Source organism: Balaenoptera ricei, chromosome 3 (genome assembly GCF_028023285.1).
Source record: "Balaenoptera ricei isolate mBalRic1 chromosome 3, mBalRic1.hap2, whole genome shotgun sequence".
Classification (NCBI taxonomy): domain Eukaryota; kingdom Metazoa; phylum Chordata; class Mammalia; order Artiodactyla; family Balaenopteridae; genus Balaenoptera; species Balaenoptera ricei.
The window spans coordinates 66,912,379-66,935,708 of record NC_082641.1 but is presented as its reverse complement, the minus strand read 5'-3'; the positions used below and the strand labels follow the sequence as shown (position 1 = coordinate 66,935,708).

General features: G+C 37.2%; 1 protein-coding gene across 5 annotated transcripts in view; it reads right to left on the bottom strand.

The window, feature by feature from the left end:
- The window catches only part of VCAN (versican), a 116,122-nt gene that overhangs the window by 12,783 nt on the left and 80,009 nt on the right, over positions 1-23,330 (bottom strand). For all 5 annotated transcript variants that reach the window (XM_059916714.1, XM_059916717.1, XM_059916718.1 and 2 more), the window contains 4 exons: positions 20,713-20,826; positions 18,359-18,472; positions 12,978-13,136; positions 11,632-11,714 (listed from right to left, as the gene is read on the bottom strand). In XM_059916714.1, the coding sequence (XP_059772697.1) occupies positions 11,632-11,714; positions 12,978-13,136; positions 18,359-18,472; positions 20,713-20,826 (470 nt within the window). The remainder of the gene's footprint in view (positions 1-11,631; positions 11,715-12,977; positions 13,137-18,358; positions 18,473-20,712; positions 20,827-23,330) is intronic.

Genomic DNA, 23,330 nt, shown 5'->3' with positions numbered 1-23,330 from the left:
TTAATTCAGTCAACATGCGGGGAGGGAAAAGGTGTGTGCTGTGTTTGGGGATGGGGGTAGGGTCTCTGCTTTTGAGTTACCAGCAGTCTACTAAAGTCAGACAGGGTTTATATCCTTTCAAGGTGACTCTCTGATTATATAGTATCTAGGAGTCCCAACTGTCATTCAGAGATACCAGATGATCTTTTATCTTTAAAATACACACCACCATGATCAATGGCCCTGAAATCTCAGCAGATAACTAGTATCACAAGCATGTACAAAATAAATGGAAGATAAAACTGTAATGTAATTGAACTAGAGATGGATCACTGTCTCTTTTTCTAAGGTTAAAAAAGTGTTATTTCATAGACTCACAGACATACAAAAGAAACTTATGGTTACCGAAGGGGAAAGGGCGGGGAGGGATAAATTAGGAGTTTGGGATTAAGAGATATACACTACTGTATATAAAATAAACAGCAAGGACCTACTGTACAGCACAGGGTACTATGTTCACTATCTTGTAATAACCTATAATGGAAAAGAATCTGAAAAAGAATACACACACATACACACACACACACACACACACACACATACAACTGAGTTACTTTGCTGTACACTTGAAAGTAACACAACATTGTAAATCAACTATACTTCAGTTTTTAAAAAAGCATTGTTTCAGAAATACACAAGATTTAAAAATAAATCAGGTGCTTTGCTTTGCTTTACAAAAGGAGTTTGCTTGGTTCAGCTTTGAGCACTGCTTTCAGTTCAAGAAAGGAAACAAGACCATCCAGTATTAGTCAGTTAACTGCTGTGACAGTCACGTCCCAGCTGGTCCTTTATATGATACATATATAAGCAAATCGATTTATGAGGAAATATGCAAGCAGCTGGATGGTGAAAAGAAAGGGCTGGATCAGGGAAGGCTCTTGAACCGTAGAATGACTTACCCTTCATGCAACATTCCAAAATAGTATTTGTTTTTCCCCATCAAGATTTTTTTTGCCTTTAAAAGATAATGTCAATTCAAAATTCAAAACCCTGAAGATAATAAGGTCATGCTTCAACCTCTAGTAGAGAAAGAATTCCCGGAACATGAAAGAGTTTTGTTTTTAAATCCCTTTTATCAGAATTTAAAATTAAGAAGTTTTCAAAGCAACTGGGCTTATCAAAACTTAGTTGATAACTAGCCCTTCTCCATAATATTTGACCCATTTCAAATTCTTTTCATTGAGATTTTACGATTTAATTTGGTCAGATAGCTATAAAGGATAATCGATGGGCACTAACTAGTTCTCCTAAACAGTTAGACACCCTGTTTAGAATCTCTTGGTTTCTTTTCCTCTCTAATAACAAGAAAACGAATTTTCACACACTAGATAAAATTAAAGTTCATCTTTTTGTGGGACACAAATCTGAGATTTACTACCATCACACACACATACACACACCCCTGCAAATACAGTATTTCTTGGCAGCAGGGAAGGATATATCTAGGATAGACCTTTGGGAATGCCCCTGTTCACACAGACCTGTGTAGCAGAGAGGTCCCCACCATAAACACAATAGAGAAGGTCCAAAATGGTTAAATAGTTAGTAGAATAAACATCAACAGACCCCTAGAGATGGGAAAACTGAGCTGTCCATTGGACAAACTTGCTAGCTAATTGAACGATTTTTACTTACTAGCCAGCCATTGTGTACAGTTCAAATTTGTGCCTGAGCAAAAAGTACGAATTATTTCATATTGTGGATCTTCAGGGTCCTCATGTATACTTGAAACTACAAATCTTGAATCTGCATCTGCCAAGGGCCTACTCTATCATCGACCTTGTACCTACCCACATATTTACCTATAGTTCTTCAGCTTAGATTGAGTCACCTTTTATTCTTTAAAATTCACTGTAATTTAGATTATCTTAAACGGCCAATTAAAGGCTTTATGTTTTAGAACTATTATGAGTTTTGCCAAGTATGTTTAAACAATTAGCCACACACATTCCATTGATAAAAACCGCTCTTGACATTTGTCCAGTAAAGCCATGCTCTGACATAATATATTATGGTAATTGTTGGGAGAATTTAAGGCTTCAAGCTATAATTTGGAGTTTTTTTCCATGAACAGTCCAGTCTCTGCTTTCTACCTACTCTCTATTCCCCCAAACACTGCTGATTTAATTCACTGTAAAAAATTTTTCATAAGAAAACCAAAAATGTCCTCTAGGTTCACATGCCAAGGGAACCAGCCAAGGAAAACTTTCCACTGCTATTACTGTGTATAAAGTGAAGATACGGGAACGATTGGTCCTAATGCTTGCCTCAGTTGCTAGGATTTTACTAAGCATGTGACTCCATGTATTAGCTTTACGCTGCATTTGAAAAATCATCTCATTTCACATTTAACTTTCTGGTTCATGATATAATGCAATTCATACTAGAATTTTAAAACCCAAAGCTATAGGGACTTAATTCACAGAGAATATTATTCCTGCAGAGACCTAAGTGGAGTTCTGGGAATGTGAAGTTTTGAAATGCAAAATACTATATGGCCACTAGGTGGTGATATCCATCCATCATTGGATTTTGAATTACCAACTAAGTCACTGTTAACAAAGCAATGTAGACGTCCCCCCACCCCCGCCCCGCCCCAAACCATGATTATTTCCTCCATATGGAAAAAAAGATTAAAGGATTATCTGTGATACGTCCCCTCAGTTTTGTGAGGAAAAGTAAGAAGAGAACACTTTGCTAAAAGATAGACCTCAGCTAAACAGTATTTACCAATCCCATTCCATTTAGCTACAGGCCAATGTAGCTATAATCTGAATTTTCTAGTTGACTAAAACGTTCAACTACAATATTTATTTTTTTCTATTTGTCCTTTTAAAATTATCAGATGATTTACATCAACAGTGAAGCTGCATCAGAAGCAAAGCCAAATCTATAATAGACACCTAAAATCCTTAGGACAGGGCAGATCATAAATAAACACCAATGCACACAATTAATGTCTGCATGTGATTTAGTCTGTTTTTAGGTAAAACCTTATGTAGATTAGCTATAAAAACATGACACCTGTACTAAAAGCTGACTTCTCTGTGTTCAAACTCCTTTTATCACCTGGAACCGGTAGCGCCACTGCTGTACTCACATGGCCACAAATAACATCCAAATTCAGTCGATGCCAGGGGTAAGCAGATAACCACCAAAGGATAAAAGCAAACTCCAAATAGAAAACACAGCCCCTAGAGGACGGCTTACCCTTTTGAAACATATGCTGATAAGAAACCACCTTTGCACTAAATAAAGAACTCAGAATAACCACTCTGGGTTTATCCCCTGGCCCTCACCTTTCAGAACACAGATCAAACAGTTATCTGCCAGGAGCTTAGAAGGACTGCTTATTAGAGAAATCAAAACATGTGTTAACTTTAAAATGTCTTTTTTCCCTAGATGGCTGTGGTCACAGAGGCATTTGTTTGCAGTCTGTGAGGGATTATATTTAATTTTTTTTCTTTAAATTGTTGGGGCAAATGACCTCACTGCAAGGTAGAAATAGACCCTCCTCTGCTCCGCGTACTTGCTGCAGGTTACTCTGGTCTGGGTCCTTGTTTATTTATGTTTTAAAGGAGGTTATGGTTTGGCTGTTGTCTTTTAGTTGAACAACCGAAAGGAAAAGAGCAGCTTTGTTTTAAAGGAGAAAGAGACGTTTGTTTTGGTGTCACTGCCCAAGGCTGGCAGCCTGGAGTGGGATCCTACAAACATGAATATGTCGAAGGGAAAAAAACTAACTCGGGGTCTCCTGATAGTCGTTAAAGTGGCAATATGCCCACTATTTTCCTAGCTGGCAAATCTCTGTGCGGGAGAGACAATCTGCCAGCTCTGGAGCACAGCACTAATCTTGTGTAATAGCGTGAGCTCACTGCCCTACAAAGTAGTAATTATCCACAGCAGTTTCCAAAGGATGTGAGTTTCTCCCACTGTGAGACCCCTCGAGACGGGGTCCCAGGCACAGCCCCACTAAGCCACTTGCATTTAATCTCCACCGTGAATGGTGCCAGCGGGTTCCTTCGCCCCAAGTTTGTTTGTACAGGTCTTCAGTCAGGAAGTGCTCACGATCCAAATGCAACTTGAAACTGCCAAACCCATTCAACATTTTCTTGGCCTTTTCCATGGTTATGCGTTGCCTTAAACTAATTAGCAATTAAATTTAAATAACCGTGTGTGATTTTTAAGGTTTCACAGAACACTGTTGGAAAAGCATCTGCGAAAAGGAACTACCATGTTGATAAATTCTTCTTTTTTTCAAGGAGAATCTTGTCAAATATGAAATGATTTTCCAGTGCTGGGTAAATATTGTTCTTCCAGCTGTTTGCCCGTCAAGAGCCATCTGCACTCAAGGAAGGGAAAGGCAGAGATGAGGGTTTTGTGTTCTAGAACTGCTCTATGGCTCGATATATTTTATGTGAAGAATCAGAAGAACCAGTTCTTGGTTTCAAATCAAACTGAACTGCAACACAAGTAAAAATTTTCACTAAGAGCTCAATGGTCTTTCAGAAAAGAAACTGAAAATTCTTCTACTGGTGAGTAATGTGTGAAAGGATGAAGAAACAGCATATGTTTTCCTTGGCTTTTAGATTAGTCTAATGAAGCCTGTGAGATTTAACATAATTAAATTAATGTTGATATGCGGTGTGACTTGCTCACAGAGAAGTGGCATTTGACTTGGAGCTAAAACCACAGCACAGCCGACACACACCCATCTGCAAACATTTTACAGGAAGTCTTCTAAGATTTTCAGGTAGAAAAAGTAAAACTTAAGGTTTTGGTTTGGGGGTTTTGTTTTGCATCATTGTTTTCTGCCAAATCATTCGCAATCCTTCAAACCTACAAACCAGCTTAGAAAACACAAGGAATTAGTTAATATTCTTGATTCTCTTTTCAATGTCCAAGACATCTGGGCGAGGGAGGAGGATATGAACCTTTGTGTCTATAAAAGGGTAATAATAATACATTCCTGCAGAAAAAAAAATAATGGTTTATGGCCTGCGAGTTACTCCTTTTTAGGTGTCTCTTCCTGGGTTAAGGGCTATTTCTTTATTGTTTCTACCTTTTTAAAAGCTGTTTCTTTTCTCACCATACTTTGCTTGACAGACTGACATGATTATTTATGAAAGAAGAAAAGGGGTCTCTGGATTTAAAGTCAATTTCACATCCAATTTGGCTATTTTCCTTCACTAACTCTGCAGCATAACCAGGAGGGCAAGTGGGTGTCCCAAATTCTAGGTGTGCCAGTTTGCCAATGCTGGACCATGTTTATCAAAATGAAAAAAAAAAAAAAGCCAAATTCAGTTATCTTCCAGAAATATTTTTTTCAAGTAACATTTTTTAAGCACAAAAGGCTATCAATTAGCCTTTTGGAATCTATATCATAACTAACAAGGGGCAAGATAAGTTGGTTAGAGCTAGAAAATAAGACATTTATGGATCTGTGAGTTAGTAACTTGTTTGAGAACTTTCTGACTAGATCCAGAAAGTGCAGAGGAAAGGAGGTCTCTGTTTTCTCCAAACAGGACACTGGAGAGTGAGAAGGAGGCCGTGACTACTTCCCAGGAAGCTGACAAGCCAGCAGCCTTGCATGGGTTGACACTGAGTGCTGACAAAATAGAGCTGACAGATGGAAAATGTAAAAGAGATGTAGAAAATGTTCTTCTTAATGTATAAGGATAAAGTCAGAGGTTTTTTTGGTTGTTTTTTTTTCCTTACAAATCAAACTTTCCTAAAGCTCCTCAACATTTTTAAAAGAGAACTGGATTGTCAGTTCTACTCAGTCCTCAACCTCTGGACAACACAACCTAAGGTGACATTTTCCTTTGAAGTAACTGCATCTGATCCACTGAAGCATCTGATCCCCAGTGGTGAGGGCTGAGCTTTGGGGTGCTGCAGGAGCTCGCTAAAGAGAAGACAGAAGGGAGCAATACAGACCTCGGGAGAATTGCCCCTGCGAGAATCTTATTCCTGGGGCTCAGGGAGAGAGGAGGGGGCAAGACGGTAAGAGCTTTAAATCTCTGAGGTCCACAGTTTGATTTTAAACCATTGGCTAGGGAGTCATGTTATAAAAAGTAGTGTGATTAAGGCACCTACCGGTTTCCAGTATCTCCCTAACTGTGCTGTCCATGGACACACTACAGTCTGTAGTTGAAAAGCAAGTTGTAAAAATGATTTTGCCAGGATGTATATAGGTGGAGAAACATAAATGATTCCATGGTGTTCCCTGATGTCTGGTTCCCTCTGTGCTTGAAAGAACAGACTCAGATAGTGGATAAATAAAGGAAGCCCCGTCCAACCTTAGGCAACCAAGTCATCCTTGGTCAAGCAACCTATAAAAAATGAAATGAGCTGATAACACTTAGGAGTGAGATTTCCTTTTGCTTGTTTCACTACATTTTGGATTTGGATAATAAGGTTTTTTAAAGTCAAAGTTTTGAGTAATTGTCAGTTTCCTAAAACTTCATGGAAAATCTGCCCTGATATAACTTAATCCTTCGAAAAGTTTGCTTTCCATCTTCTCTTCCCAAAGCTTATGTATTCTTGGGACAACCATGGACAAAATCGTCATCATTTCCAGTAGGAACATCTGTTTTCCTTTGGGTTAATAACTTTTGTAAGATGCATTATGCTCAGCTACATACTTCTGTTTCTGAGAAACATTTGTTTTCTTTTCGTCATATCTGAAGTACCACCTATTATGTTTTAATGTTTTTCATACTGATACGACTTTAAATAAAATATTTAATTTAGATAAACAAGAATTGTCATATAGAGATTCAGCCAAAAGACTTAATTGGTCCTTTCAGGATTGAAAAGATAACAAAGTGAATTGGTTGAGCAATGTATGGATATTGATTATCATTCAAATATCTATTTTTGTCAACCACTCTGCTAGGTGCAGAAAAAATAGAGATGACAATTAATCCCTGCCTCAGAAAGCTCAGTGTCAGGAAATTAACACCACAGAGGCCAGTGGCAGGATGGGAAGAGGGTACAAAGGGCTTCTAGAACACAGAGGAGGAGCTCTTAGTCACACCCAGCTAGAAAGGCTTCCTGGAAGAAGGTGACTCTTGGCTAAGCAATGTATTCAAACATTTATCAAATGAAATTAGGGCAAGAGGTGAGGACATTCTAAGCACGAGGGCAAGTGGACGCAAAGACCAGCAGAAGTGAGATGTCATGGCTTATTCCTGGAACTGTGGGTATTTTGAGATGAGACAGCTTAGGAAGTAGCAGATGGAATAAGTGGGCTTGGTATGCCTTGATAATAATTACAGAATTTTCTACTGAAGTCAAGAGGAAGACATTTGCAGAATTAAAAAGGGAGTAACAAGAGTTCAGAGCAAGGGGAGACGAAGGTCACAGGCACTGGAAAACAGATCTAGGGGAAAACACTTCAGACTAGTCATTCATTTAACAATAGGTTAAAGAAAGAACTTAAAAGTCAGCTAATAGTACAGAAGCTAGATAAGAAATGTTTGTTTAAGTTCGCCAGCTTTAATGTGTATTTAACTTGGATGGTTTAACTTAGTGTCTTTGAAGACATTACTTGGGTGACAAGTAAAGTAATTCATTATTGAAGTTATTTGTCAGGGTTTCTAATAAGCACTTGGGGCATTTTGCTGTTAGAAATCTATAGTCAAGTTAAAGAATGACCGGTGAGTAGAAAACCAAAGGACAAACTGAAATGTGACTGCTTAGTAGGAAACCAAGTGACAAAGTGAAAACTGAAATGTGTTAAGAGAAAATAACCTTAATAGAAATCACAAGGGTAAGGCTAGAACCAATTTTGTTCATGAGTACACTTTTGTGAAATTTACTGGGTAAACACCCCAAATAAATAATAAAAAAGATTTTAAAGATCCAATAAAATCAAGAATTTGGCATTTTATTAGTGATATCAACATCCTATTATAGAAACCAATAATGTGGGATGAATCCATCAGAATCTGAAGAATAAGGGCAAAGTAGATAACTTGGCCAAATAAAATTATTAATTTAGTAAAAGCATATAAATTGAATTAGTCTAGCTATAAAGGATAATCATATTAAATACGATACACTACAAGTTTATTGGAAGCAAAGTTTAATTATTTCAAGAAAAGAAATGATTGAAATTGAGAGCTAATATAAACTTATTTGTTTTTACTCTAAGACTGAATAACAAAAGATAATATATGGTAAATATCAAAGGTTCTTTTTGTATTAATACTGCTCTACCTCCCAAGAAGGATAAGCTCTAATAAACCTTTCAAACAAAAACTGGGGGTGGAGGGGAGAGGGGAGAAATCACTCTAAAACATAAACAAAGTTCTTGAAATTGCACACAGTCAAGTTAACACCATTCCCAACTGTAAGCAGATACTGCTTTTCCCGATGAAGAGTTTACTATTAGGGATATTTTCAAAAGCAAGACACTTGGAGTAAACAGCGAAACAAAGGAGAACTATTTTATTCAGAGGCCTGAGCACATATGGAACCTGTTAAGGGGATGGTGGCTGTAGAGAGAACTACAAACAAGTTTAAGAGACACCTAGGCTGCCTCTGAAAGGAAGGGATGGAGGCAAGGGTGGTTAGAAAAGCAGACAGTGGGCCAGAGATCAGTCAAATGGGAGGGAGACAGGCTGTTGGGCAGATGGTCTCTTCTGTTCCAAAATATTCAAAGTTAAGGACACTCCTTAGCACACTTTTATTTTACACAAAGAGTGAATTAAGAAGAAACCAAGGGTCTGTCAGAGTTTTTCCTGGATTTACTTGTGTCCTTTCTTTGATAAACTTCGCCTTGTGTATGTAATTCATTTGCTACCCTCTTCAAATTGAGGCCCTTCCTTGGTGCTCTCTCCATAACCCTTAGGTTCCAATTAGAAAATGTGAATTAATTAAGGGTAAGTTTCTTGTTTATGTTGTATAGTTATCTATCTTAGGTTATGTTATCTTCCTCTGAAAATTTCATAGGAAGATCAATATTTCTCCTTCGACAAAGTGCAATGCCCACTTATTTACCAAATTTAGGACCAGTCTAGACTATGGAAATTGTAATTAAGTTATTTTTTTCACAGTATATTTCACAGCACGGTCCATTAAAAATTAATGGACACAGACAAAAAAATGAGTTGAGTTGGCTTGCTTCAGCATAGTGGAATAATGACATCTGATTAAATCAAGCACACCTGGATGGCACCTGCCAGGCAAGATAAATTCCCTAAGATAATTTACAGACCTCACTCATCTGCCAGCTATAAGCCAATATTCAGTCCCATTAACCAAGCTCACAGGGAGCATAGGGCCTTATCCTACACACCTTCAGAAATAAAAAGCAGGCAAGAGAACCACTTCTTTAAAGAGCTGAATTGCTAATGGAGAGACCAGAATAAACATCTAGTAAAACAGAAAAATGCTGAGAATGAAAATATACAAATCAATTCTATATAACCAACGACAGACTGGAAACAGTCAGGGACTTGGCCTATCAGGTCAGTATGTTGCAAATGACAGACTTTACATTCACTTCACTGCGGCAAATGCAACTATTTTAGGCTCAGGGCAGGACCATACAGGCACCCAGCCAACAGTTACACTTTGAGATAAGTCGTGGTCCAGGTCTGCAAGGCACAAGGAAGTAGCAACCGCAACTGGCCACCTGAGTCCTTGGCATTCTAGCTTCTGCACTACAGCTCACAAGAACCTGTACTTTTACTGGACCACTTATAAGGGAAAGTCTTTGGGAGGAAGACTTAATAGTGGGTATCCTAGACCTAATTTCTCCCACAGGAATGAAGCCTACGTTCAACAAGGGAAAACTTACTAAATGCCTATACTTTATAATATACATTAACAAAATTATAAAAAAGTCTTAACTATCTGTAATATAAAGGAAAAAATCCTTCTAATTTTTATGTTCACTTATAAATTAAATTAGTAAAAACAAAATAGTCTATCTTCAATGAAAATGAATACATAAGAAGTCATGCTATACCAACCACTATTAACCTGACCAAAATTATCTCCCTGAAATTATTATTCATTTCAGCAAAATGAAAACATACAGATACAACAATTGCAGATATACCATCCACCTAGGACAATTAGAAGAAAATGAGACTATTGATGTAGAAGATGTAATCCTATACCTTACGGGGAACATATTTTATGAACAATCTACTTTCCCTACTTTTTCTGCATCTTGCCAAAGAATCTACTTATGCACACAAGTGACAAACAGTGCTGATTAAACATAAGGAGTGATGACAGAGATGGCAAGCCAGGCTTTATTTTAGGGTTCCTAAAGGCAACATGTGATAAGGGCTACCCTTTTTAAAGTCAAGGAGGTGCCAGCTAGGAGAAAGCCTATGGCTTCACCACTTAATAGCATTGTGACTGTGGTCAAATAGCTTAGCCTAACTGACCGTCCCTTGCCTTACCTATAAAACACTTAATGCCTCTCTTATAGGTTACTGTGGAGAATAAATGAGTGCAAAGCACTGAGTACAATGAGTGACACAGACATAAACTGAGGGGCATGTCCAGGAGAGCACAGAGAAGCTTTCCTGAACAGGCAGAGCAGAACTTCTGAAAACAATTATTCGTTTGGCCTCTGTTCTAGAATGAACTTTACGTTTTGCCAAACTCATTAAATCCAGATGAATGGCAGTAATGAATGAAACTTAATTTTTAAACTCTTTTTGTGTGTGCTTAATTTTCAAGTCTTCCTCTTGTTTATCTAAGTTAGAATTGAATTTACACTTAACTGTCTAGCCCAGTGGATCCCAACTCTGTCTGCATTTTAGAGTCACCCAGGGAACACTTAGAAAATATAGCTGCCAGAGGTTTTGCTTTAATGAATTTGAGCTGAGACCTAGACACCAGTTTTTTAATTATGCTCCCCAGGTGATTCTAATGAACAGCCAGAGCCCAGAACCACCACTATAGGTAACCACACTTGAACTAGTTATAAAGAATTAGACTTGTGTATTTACTAGTAGTGACTCAAAACAGCTTCACCCATCCTGACTTAAGAACCTTATTGCAGCTTACTCAAGGATGTGGGTATCAAATCACTCCTTTCTTCAAGAAGTAGAAAAAGCTAAAAAACCATATAATTAGTCAGCAGAGTGAATGGAAAGAAATTTACAAGATCATAATTCAACCATCTTTTTTAAGATGTAAAAAATGAGCATGTTTGCTTGGATAAAAATGAGCCATGCCTTATAGCAGATTTCCAGTGCAATTATGTAAGAAGAAAAGATATTTTTTAAAGGACCTTTTCTCTTATGTGTATTATTTTCCTTTTTGCTTTGAAGCTATAAAAAACAAAGATAACCATCTGAAATACAGACCTGAGGCAATTCTGCTGAGCCTGCGGTTTACGGGTTCAGTGGAAATCGGATACACTCTTCTTTTAAGAGAGCCACCTTGATTGGAGTACTGGTAGATGGATCATTTCTCAGGGAACTACCTCTTATTTTTAACCCCCGTCTAGTTCACCAAGTGACCCTGAGCAAGATGTTTAACTGGTCTCCAGTCTAATGTGCCTCTGCAATCAACCCACAGTACCAAGTTCTAGAATCAGTATCATTTTCATCAGTAACTTACCAGTGTGCTGCCATCGGTCCAACGGAAGTCATGTTCAAACATCTTGTCATTGAGGCCTATCCACTGATAATCATGGCCCACACCTGAGAAGGGGAACAACACAGACATTTTATTATCTTTCCCACATATGGACGAAATATATCAAAGCAAACTATCTTTGGCATGAATCATGCATCTTCTTTTCTGGCTGGATTTCTGTTTAGTTGCTCATAAAAATCTTTCATGGTCTAACTATCTTTTGTTCTTCTGCCCAATGTGTTTTAAACCAAAAAGCTAGTTTGCGAATATCGTGAAACATTAAAATATCAGACATGGACAATTATTTCCCTAGCAGTGCACTACAATTAAGTATTTTTTTCCATCTTTACTCATGATACAAACTTTCCACTTACTTTTTTATTAAACTGTGCAGTTGGCAAAAATTCAGTGAACCAATAAAATGTGACAGATCTCACCCATGCTAGCCTCATTTTGGAAGCCACATGTTTCTTCTCAAAGCATTTTTAATAGTGAACACCTAGACTGGACAGATCTGCAAAACTTCCTCAAAAATAATTACTTTCACCATGAAATGAGTCACAGGCAAAGACACCATGAAAAAAAGTTAAATGAACCTCTACTCAGATTGCAAATTAATAAACTTCTAAGAGATAGCAGGAATCACGAGAACATATTTAATAGAGCATCAAAAAATGCTTCATGAGCAAAAAATTTCTACATATTTTCTACATAAAAGCTAGCTGTCTTCCTCTTTGCTGTAGTCTAAGGAGTTATTAAACAGCTCTGGTAATAAGTTTCATTAGCTTTCAGTCTCCGTCAATTCATGTTCTTAATATGACGTCCACTTTCTATGGTCTAAAATAATTAGAAACTTGGATGAGAACCAATTATGCACAGAGGAAAAGATTAGGGTGCTATTTATAATTCAATTTTAATTAGTGGGATAACAATAACTGAAAGCAATTTTCTCTTTTACTTTAGACAGCATATGTACATATTCAAAATAGAGACCAAAAGCCTGGGAAGAATTAGATTGGAAACATAAGAGGTGGTCATTTCTGTAAGTCAAAATATGATCAAATAGTAATTTCATATGATTTGACCTATAGCATGCTGTTTCAACTATTACTGCTGGCAAACCATGGAATGCCTTCCTATGTTACAGTTGAATGTTTTTCAAAGTAGGGGGCTCATGTAGTAGAGATGATTTTAGTTCACAGAGGAAGGATTTAATAAGTTGAGTCACAACTGAGAAAGCTATTTGTTTTCAGTTAGATACAGGAAAAACTAAGAAGGTGGTAAGAATGAATGAAGCTTCAGAAAACCCATGTATATTTGGTACATACGATTCACAAACATTTGTTCTTCATGAGACAGAATGCTTGTGAGATGGGCGCCCTGCAGACGGCATTCCCGTTCAGCTGCATCCCACGTACGTCGATGGGCAAAGTACTTGTAGCACTGCCCTTGAAATTTGTGCCAGCCATAGTCACATGTCTCCGTGTCTGGGAAGAAACAAGGCAGGGGCTTATTAAACTCATCTATGTCATTCAGACTTGGTTCTCCCATCCAAAAGTTCATACAAGACCCAAGCCAATATCAATGCAATGTCCTCGAAGCAAGGGATTCACAAATTTTGGTCATGATGACAAAAAAATTATGATAAAGAGCCCTAATGATTCCTGCCAAGTGGGTGGCAATACATCTTAGGACTGGAAAGGCACTATCGAACTGCTCTTTCCTTGATGAAAGTCAGTTTCAGCAGGAGAAAAACTGGAAAAGGGGCCATTCAAAACCTCCTTAGACTGCAGTGTCTACTGACTCACTTGTGAAGCAATTGGGGCTAATTCCTTACCAACACAACTTTTCTAAAGAGCATCATTCAAGTGATAAGATAAGAATTCTGGTTAAAAGGATTATGAATGCTCTATTTGCTTAAGGACTTCAAAGGCTCTGGAAATAGCCCTTTCCCACTTCCCGAAAAGAGAGCTGGATGGCCACAGGCTCTTGTAAGATTTACTAAGAGAAAAAAATTCTTCATCAGTCAGCAGCTTCTGGGCTATAGCTAAGGACTGTGAGACTTTTTCCCAAAATGAGAGGGAATATAGGTAACTCCCAGTGCCAAAGCATCGGGATTTGAAGTTTATCAAGAATGACTTTAATTTAGTACCCCTCATTCCATCACGCCATATACACATATGCATATGTGTATGTGTATATGCATATATTTTTTTCTCTTTTGCAACAAGCACACTGTAACCAGTATCCTGGTGAGATGAAAACACTTTGCAAATATGTCTAAATTTTACACTGGCAGTAAGCTTCAGCTATACTTTCTAGATTGCCAGTTTTTAAGTATTTCATAGGAAAGCAGTCTTGCTCATAAAACTGCATTCTCTCTTTTTTCTTTTTTTTTTTTTTTTTTGCCGTGCCACACGGCATGCAGGATCTTAGTTCCCTGAAGCGTGGAGTCTTAACCACTGGACCGCCAGGGAAGTCCCTAGAACTGCATTCTCATTGGCAATCTTCCCTCAGACTTGCCCACTCACAGGTGAGATTAAACTGTATGTATTGACCAATCAATAGAAATAATTTTAACTTTCACAAAACATCTCACAAAGATACTGAACTAGTTACGTGTAAAAACTAACAAAACTGCAAAGTTTATGAAATTGGAGACACTGTGAAAACTCCAGATTATCTAATGATCATCCTCCCCTCCCCTAATTTTACTGATTGATGAAGATAAAACTCTACTAGATGAAATGAATGCTCGTTTTATATGTCTGACTTGGTGGTCAAGTTGAAAGTCAGATTGTCTCCTGATTCTCACTGCATTTCCTCCTCGTCCTGTAATTCTGGGAAAGCTTGCATGGTGACAGAGTTAATTTTTTCCTGGCTTCAGTGATTTAGACCATAATCATACAACAGATGCAGCTTATCTCTGAGAGCAGTCTTTATTTCAGTTTAGTCTATCAGGCCTGTTGCTTAGTTAGAGCCAGCTGACTAATTGATTTAAACAATGTGCACCGGAAGTTTTGAGTTATATTACAGAGTTGTTTGGACACCACCAAATTTCACAGGAAAGGACTCAAGACACAGTTAGGTGGTTTGTTATAACAGTAGCACTTGGCACTCAAGAGTGAAGCATATTTTGGCTACTTGGATGTAGTGATTTTTTGGGGGGGGGAAGTTCACATGGAAGATTTCAGAAGTGAGGTAGGAAGGGTGGGGAGGAAACAGATCTTCACATATGAAGGGGTTAGTTTATAGGGGAGGAGAGTTGGAAAATTTTTTAGACTACCCTTACTGACAAAGTCAATGATATGATATTGTAATAGCATAGCTTCCCTTAACCTTGGAAATTATCATTTGTTTGAAGACACGCAGTTTAAAATTCTAGAGGAGCCATAACTTACTGAATAATATATCAGAAAAAAAATTATTCTATACACTCTTATCCTCTATTAACCCAAATGGTTTTAGTCTGGTTTTCTTTCTTTGTCTTTGATCACTAAGATAAATTAAGTATTTTTCCTCTTACACACAAAAAACCCAAAGGATCCTAAAATTTAGATGCATGACAACGACATTGTTATAATGCCTTCCTCAATTAGCAGGTGTGTATATTCCTATCAGGACATTGGTCCAAAACATAGAGGCAGTGGTTCTGCTAAAACCAAATAGGGACAGATTATTTATCTGTACTCTCATAACTTCCCAATGATTGTAAATAATGTGCAAATCACACTTAACAGACGAGTTTTTATTTTCTAAAAAGCCAAATATCCACACTGATTCACCTAATTTTTACTACTCATGAATTCATCACATATGTAATTAAGGACTATGTGTAAAGCAGCATCTTCTAGGAGGCTATTCTGAAAGGAGAATTTCAGAAGCAGTCTGTTTTTTTCAATCTTATCTAAAAATAATGTGACATACATATCATCTATTAAAAGGCAACTCTTTTGGATTGATGTTTTCTTAAGCGTTATCCTACACTGGGAAATATTTCTTATACTTTAAAACTCCCATAGTGCATAGGTTACATTACAAAGTCCCAGATTTAGTTTTGCCTGTGTGTTTCGGGGGAGGCGGGAAGGGTACGACAACGCTTGTTCATGACCACAGAAGCTGAAACTGTCACTCTTAAACAATCTCCCTAAAAAATCTCTTCTTTTTATGCTATATAGGTAATGTTTTCAACACTTCTGACATATAGCCCTCAAGCCTTAAGAAACTGTCAACATTTCAGCACTTCTGGCTGGCAAGCTGTATCTTGACTTTGGGGGCAAACTGTGTGTACAGAACTGTCTCGCCAATGTTCTAAGACCTTCTTCTAGATTTTAAGATCTGTTATCGGGCTTCCCTGGTGGCGCAGTGGTTGAGAATCTGCCTGCCAATGCAGGGGACACGGGTTCGAGCCCTGGTCTGTGAAGATCCCACATGCCACGGAGCAACTGGGCCCGTGAGCCACAATTACTGAGCCTGAGTGTCTGGAGCCTGTGCTCCACAACAAGAGAGGCCGCGATAGTGAGAGGCCCGCGCACCGCGATGAAGAGTGGTCCCCACTTGCCGCAACTAGAGAAAGCCCTCGCACAGAAACGAAGACTCAACACAGCCATAAATAGATAAATAAATAAATAAAAGAACGTGAATTTCTAAAAAAAAAAAAAAGATCTGTTATCATTCCACCAAATGTGTCCCCTATTTCAGAGGTATTGGGAGTTGTGAAGTTTCTAAAGCAGAGAACAGAATAGGTCAGCTGAAGAAACAACCACACGGTCATCTCCGAAATTTGGATAGAAAACTGTTTAGACAACAATGGTGCTGTGAGTGAAGAAAACATTTGTTCTTAGGCAACCTGAAAAGAGGAAAAAAAAACCTTTCAGTGTCCTGGCAAGAAATCACAAGAGCACAGCTGCATCTGGTAAACAGGCTGGGATAGCTGTTTCTCAGCAAATAATGTGGATGAAAGTTAAACTTGCTTTAAGATAAAATAGAATATACCTGACAGTTAGGTGGTACCAGAAATGGGAAAAAAATTAAAACTTTTCCTTTTTAATATTCTTTTAAAGAGAAGAAAAAAGTAATTGGTCCCAAACTCCCTTCCAAGGATGTTACTGCTGAATCTATCAGATTCACATATAAATAAAATGCTTATATTTAAAAATTACTTTAGAAGAGTGAAGATACTGAGAAAAACCTGGGCTTTCCAAGGCCACTTAGGTTCATTTTGCCCACTGTCTAATTTACTAGCTTTGTGACCTTGAACACATCACTTTTCCTTCCTGAGCCTCAATTTCTGGCCCACTTAACCCACAGAAATACTGCTGTCAACCAAAGGAAATGGTGTACCCTGGAGGCATATGGTTAATTAAAAAGTGTCCAACAAATACTATCTCTTTTTATTCCCTGCCAAGAATTATGCTGGGTTAGGAAGATCAGAGACATTGTTTTATTCAGAGCTCTATCTCCAGTGTCCAGAACAGTGCCTGGAAGACAGTAGGTTCTCAATAAACACTTGTTGAACAAATGATTTTTTGAATCACTCCTTGTACTTGGAACTAAGAGAAGCCAGAATCATTTTTATCAGTAAGATATATGAATGTCTCAAGTATCTCACCCTTTTGTTTTCTTCAACAAATAGCATCTTTCTTACTGTTTTTCTTAAAGAAGAGGATCTTGGCTGGTCAGTTATCATATTTACCTTTTAAAATTCTGAAACAGACCCATCCTATGCAATAAATAAAAAGAAAAAAAACCCCCTAAAAAACCCAAGCATCACCCATCCCCTTCCACTGGCAATTCAATGCATGCTCCTTTTAGTTTTGCTTTAATTGTGGTGCCATCCAGATTAATGCTGAAAAGCTGAATGTGAGGCCAGACCCAATGTGCCTGAGTTATCAGACACTCATTTTCATTTTGTCTGGTGGAATGGAAGTTTGGCATTAAGAGCTTTTGTCAAAGCCAAACCACCGTATGACTTTAAGTAGAGGAAATCGATGGTCCAAAACTGAGTGTGCTGAGTATGCAATCTGTTTCTGATTGATGGGTTCAGAAATGTTACCATTAACCACCCAAAATACACTCTCATGTTGGCCATAAAATGCAAATGACAAGGATCACGCGATTCAAGCCATCATGAATTTAAGCCTTTCTTTCATTCAGAAAAAGTAGATGTTTCTTCAGTAGGAAAGAAACCTGGTTCACAATATCTTTTCTGTAGTATTTGCCAAGCCAAGGCGAACGTATTCGCACAACTGTATTAACTCATTCTCCAGAGATGATTGACTATGAACAATAAGTCCATTGAGTCTCATGTGCTTAGGGGGAGAAAATAAAGGCAACTAACACTGAATTCAATACTCCTTGGTACAAGCCACACACATGGATTAAGATCAATGCCTAGTTTGTCCCCAGGAAGAATACATACAACAACATTCCTTTAGGTGGACAGATGTCCTTAAATTCAGCTCAGTGTGCCTGTCTGCAATTCCATTCTATCAGTAAAACAACAATGATCAAATCAACACTGTTGTTCATATGTTGTGAGCTACGAACACATCAGGCAACCTAATGTATTTAGGCAACCTCTGAATTTCCTCTGCAAAAAAGAATTTGCAGCATGGCCAAAATTGCTCAAAAAAAAAAAAGGGGCTGTCTAGAACTAATAGTTGAAGTATCAACCTGTTCATCATACAAATGTTGCAAGAGCTCTTACCTTGCTCGCAAAGTGCACCCACATAGCTTGGAAGGCAGAGACACCTGAAGGTATTAAACCCATCGACACACGTGGCTCCATTGCGACAAGGATTAGAGTGACATTCATCAAAATCTGAAATAAAATCGTAAAAGGCCACAAAAGTACTTTCAAAACAGGTCAAAGGATCTTATTTAGTGTAAGATTGCCAGGTGAAATACAGGATAGCCAGTTAAATTTTAATTTCAGATTAAAAAAAGGAGAAACTTTAGTATGTCACATGCTATATTTAGGGCATACTTATACTAAAAAAAATTATCTTTTTTTATCCGAAATTCAAATTTAACTGATCTTCTAATATTTTTATTTGCTAAATCTGGCAACCCAAAGAAAATTTCAAATATATTCAGAGTAGGGTCATTATCTCCACTGCTTTTAGATGAGTCACATGAGTCCTAAAACCAAAAAAGAATCCCCTTAGCCTTCCCACTCCCTATCCCAGCTCACACTCTGATGACCTCACATGTGAAACACTGAAAATACTTAACTGAGCATAGCCTCTGGGCTCTTCCCTCTCCAATACATCCCTCACTCTGCTGATTGTCATCTTCTTTAGACACAATCAAGATAATTTTACTCATTGGCTTCTAAACATTCCAAGGGCCCCAATTATCCAGGGCAGTGGTCCTCAAAGTGTGGCCCCCTGGACCAGCAGTATTGGCATCACCTGAGATTAGAAATGCATGTTCCCAGGCCCACCCCAGACCTACTGAATCCGATATTGTGGAGGATGGGAACAACAAACTGTAGTTTACCAAGCCCTATAAGGGATTCTCACGCATGCTAAAGTCTCAGAATCACTCGACTAGAGTATGAAGTAAACCTCTTCAGTACATTGGATCCAGGACCTTCTTAGACCTATCTAGATCCAACCAGCTTTCCAATATTCTTTCCCAATGTTTCTCTCTCACAAACCCCTAAGTAGGCATCCTGAATACTTGTAGCCCCTCGGATGCATTCTGCAGTTTGTGGTCTCTGTGCTTTTGTTTGCTGTGTTGAGTCTCCCTCTCCCACTTATCAAAATCTTCCCCAACTTTTATCTATATCAAATGCAACCTTTCTAACATAGACCTCTATGATCTCTTGTGATGAAATGAATGCCTTTATTCCATAGCATTTTGTAATTCCACTAAAAATTTAATTCATGTTTATATGAAGTATTAAAAATGAATATACAAAGTAAATTAAATTTCTAAGAGGTATATACTGTATTCTTCCCTAAAGAAATGGCCTTAGGGAAAATATTATATAATAATGATGGCAAATACTTTTATAGTGTTCGCTAAGTGCCCGCCACTGATCTAACAGCTTCACATATAATAACTCATTATTTTTAACTGATTGTAATGTGAAAAAGAATGGGGGCCACAGAAATGTTTTTATACATATATATGTAAATTTGATATTTAAAATATAATTACTTCTTAAATGTTATCTATTGCGATCTCTATATCCTCACTGATTAGCACACAAATAGAGCTTACTAGCTCTGTTGACTTTTGTTTTTTTTTAAAGATAAGTATTCTTTTAACATGAATGCTGGGGGTTTTATCTCAATATTGCTGGGTAATCTAAAGTGTAATCCATGGGCCTTCCTTACTTGATCATTATGAGTAAACCATTATGGTGCTGCTAAAAGGAGCACCTAGTCAGTAGATCCCATCATTTCTCTCCTAGAGTCAACATCTATATTCAGCCAAATCAAAACTGGGGTCCTTTTTAAAAATTTTTTTAAGGAAAAGGAAACTTAAATAAGAATGGGAGTAAAAGGAACTGATTTAGTAAAGAGACAGTGATATTCTTTGGAACCCAAAAGAGAGGAGGAAGACACCAATGTCACAAGCCCTTGAGGCTGGTCTCTAGGGACAGCCAGAGAAGGAGCTTTCCCATTCCACATCAGAGCAACAAGTTATCTCAAAACATAAAAACTCCCTATTTTTTAAAAGAGCTTTCTTAAAAAATTTGTATTGAAATTGATAATTTATTGATGTGCAGATATGGGGACAGATTAAAATTTTTTGTCAATACTTAACGCAACTTTACATTTGTAAAGCCTCTGTGTAAAAAACACACAAAAACACAGCTGATCCCAGTAAGCTTCACTGAGTCTTGGGTATATCAACAAAATTCAGTAAATATCTATCCCTCTTTCCCACACCCTACTTAACTTACTCTATGATTTTAATTTCACTTAACATGTAATTCATCTACACATAGGTTTCTCCAAAATCCTCTGATTGATTCAAGCAATATAAATTCTCCCCCAGTACATCTTCTGGAAAAGCACTACAGTCTTTCACGTGAGAACATCTTACCAAGTTCACACTGGTCTCCACTGTATCCTGGCACACAGGTGCACACATAGGAAGTTTCAGTAGGATAACAGGTGCCCCCGTTAAGGCACGGGTTTGTTTTGCAACGATCAGGTCCTACCATGTTCAGGAAAGAAAGAAAAGCAATTAGGCTCATCTCTAAGTTTCAACATATTTTAGCATAAAATGCCACTTCTTGCTACCATAACATAAGCTTTACCATAGCAATTTAGAGATACTACACATTAAAAATTAACATTAACTTTTCTCTCTGGAGTGTTTCTTGGCATTATAACTAATTATTACAAATTGCATCTATTCATTTCTGGGATTCAATCATCATTATTTTAAACAATATTTTGTATGGTATCTGGCAACTAATACATTCTACTGCAGATTTAGTTGGCATGATAATGGCAATTGATTTTAGTCAAAATGATTACACGTATGTGCACAGTGAATGGAAAATGTATTCTTTTAAACGAGGTTAGTTCATGTGAAATGGCTGGATACACAGAACATGCATTCTTTTTAGCATTGGCTTGTTACCATCATTTGAATTATTATTGCCTTTTACCACTTAATGCTCAGAAACTTTTTCTTCGAAAGTGTGCACTGAAGTCTCTTCTGCTACATTAATATGCTTTTTCCAAAAACACGTTCCAAATGTACTCCTTTAAACTATACTTGAAGAAAAGCAACACATGGATTAAACTCTACTGTATAAAAACAAACCCAAATACAAAAACCTCACCTTAAATGAAACCCCAAATGTTTATTACAATTTTCTTATTAAAACACAAAATTGACACTCCTAGCGGATCAATATAAAGGCCAGAGATACAAATTTATGAGGAGAAAGCAGTTTAATACGTATTTTCTAAATGCAAGTACTTTTACACTATGTATTATTCTGTAATATATTATTATTATTCTGTAATATATATATTATTACATATGTTATTCTGTAATATATATATTATATTATTCTGTAATATTGCATGGATAACTTTATTTACATTAATAGCTTATATATATTATTTGAATACTTTTCCAGAATTGCTTGTTTCAAATGATTAAGAATCCAAATGAGAGTTAAATGTTTTACAAAAGAATTGAAATAAATAGGTCATATATGGAATAAAAACCATATTGTCAAAAAGTGAAGTCCTGAAAGTCTGAAATAATGTACGCGAAGAAAAGATGTCTACTTATGAAACATGAATATTTGGATAAACAGGTACTGCTATAGAAGATAACTGAGCCTTTCCCACCCAGGAAAGTCAAACTCACAGGTGAGTCAAACACTCACCTTTCTGAGTGTTAAGAAAATTCTGGACTACTAGAAAGACTTGATAGATACACATTCGCGTGTGTGGGTTCAACATGATAATTAGCTTAACTCAGATGGTTGCAACTATTTCTTCAAAAGCGACCCCAATTTTGCTAAGACTCTCCTATCGTTCTAAAGATATTTAAAATCACCCTAGCCATTTTAGCCTTCTGCTTTTGAAAGCACACTGCCTAGATGACAAGGCTATGGTCAACAGCACATCTACATGCTGCTCTTAGTGCAAAATCAAAATGACATTTAAGTGAAAGGGCTTGGTAAAGTGCGACGTGCCACACAAATGTGAAGTACAGCATTATTCCCACCACAGACACGAGAAACCATGCGAGAGTATGGGACAAGGACTTGACAAGGAAGGGGGCTGTGAACTTAAAGTAGTTTAGATTAGAATAGTTCTGTTTTTGTGCATTTTATTCTCCCCTAAACACTTTGTAGTCATCTCTGAAAGCTGAAACTGCAACAGATAGACCAGGCAATCCAACAGGAGCTACTGTTTACTGAATTAGCCTAAAGTGACAATGTGTTTTGCAATGAAGATGCAAGCTCTGATTCTAGGTAAACATTGTGGACTGGATAATTGGTACACATTTCTCATTCATTTGTCAAATCCAACTCTCTCTCTATATATAGTTATTACCAGTGATTTCTATATCATATTTTCTCTAACCTGAAGTATATTTCAACTAAATTACAAAAGAATAAATATTGGCCAGATTACTAGGTTATCATTTACAGATTAAGTAAAGAGTGACAACAAAAAAATCCATCAGCCACCTTTGATCAATTTTATTCACGAAATACTTCAAGTCATTTATGAAAGTTACACTTTATGACTATTTCACTCTATCTGAAGCACAACAAACTGAAGCATTGGTAGCGCAAAAGATAAGTTTGAGACGATCAGAAGAATAATTCTAAGTACAGCCATGCTGTAAAACATATTCATGAAAATATTTTCATATATTTGATATCATATAAATATGATATCAAAATATCATATTTTCAACCAACACAGTCCTAGAAGTACTGATTTCTTTTTCTTTTTCTAGGTAGCAACTAGGTGGTGATAGCTACTTGTGGTTTCCACTGACATTGTTATTTCCATTGTTCTTGGAAAACACCATTAAAGTGAACTTTTCAACATTATCAAGCTAGATTAAAAGGAAAGTAAATTCTACGCAGTAAACAGTCCAAGATTTCTGACTTACATATCATTAAATATCAATTATTCATTTTTATACTATATTAGTAGGAAACCACCAAAGACTAG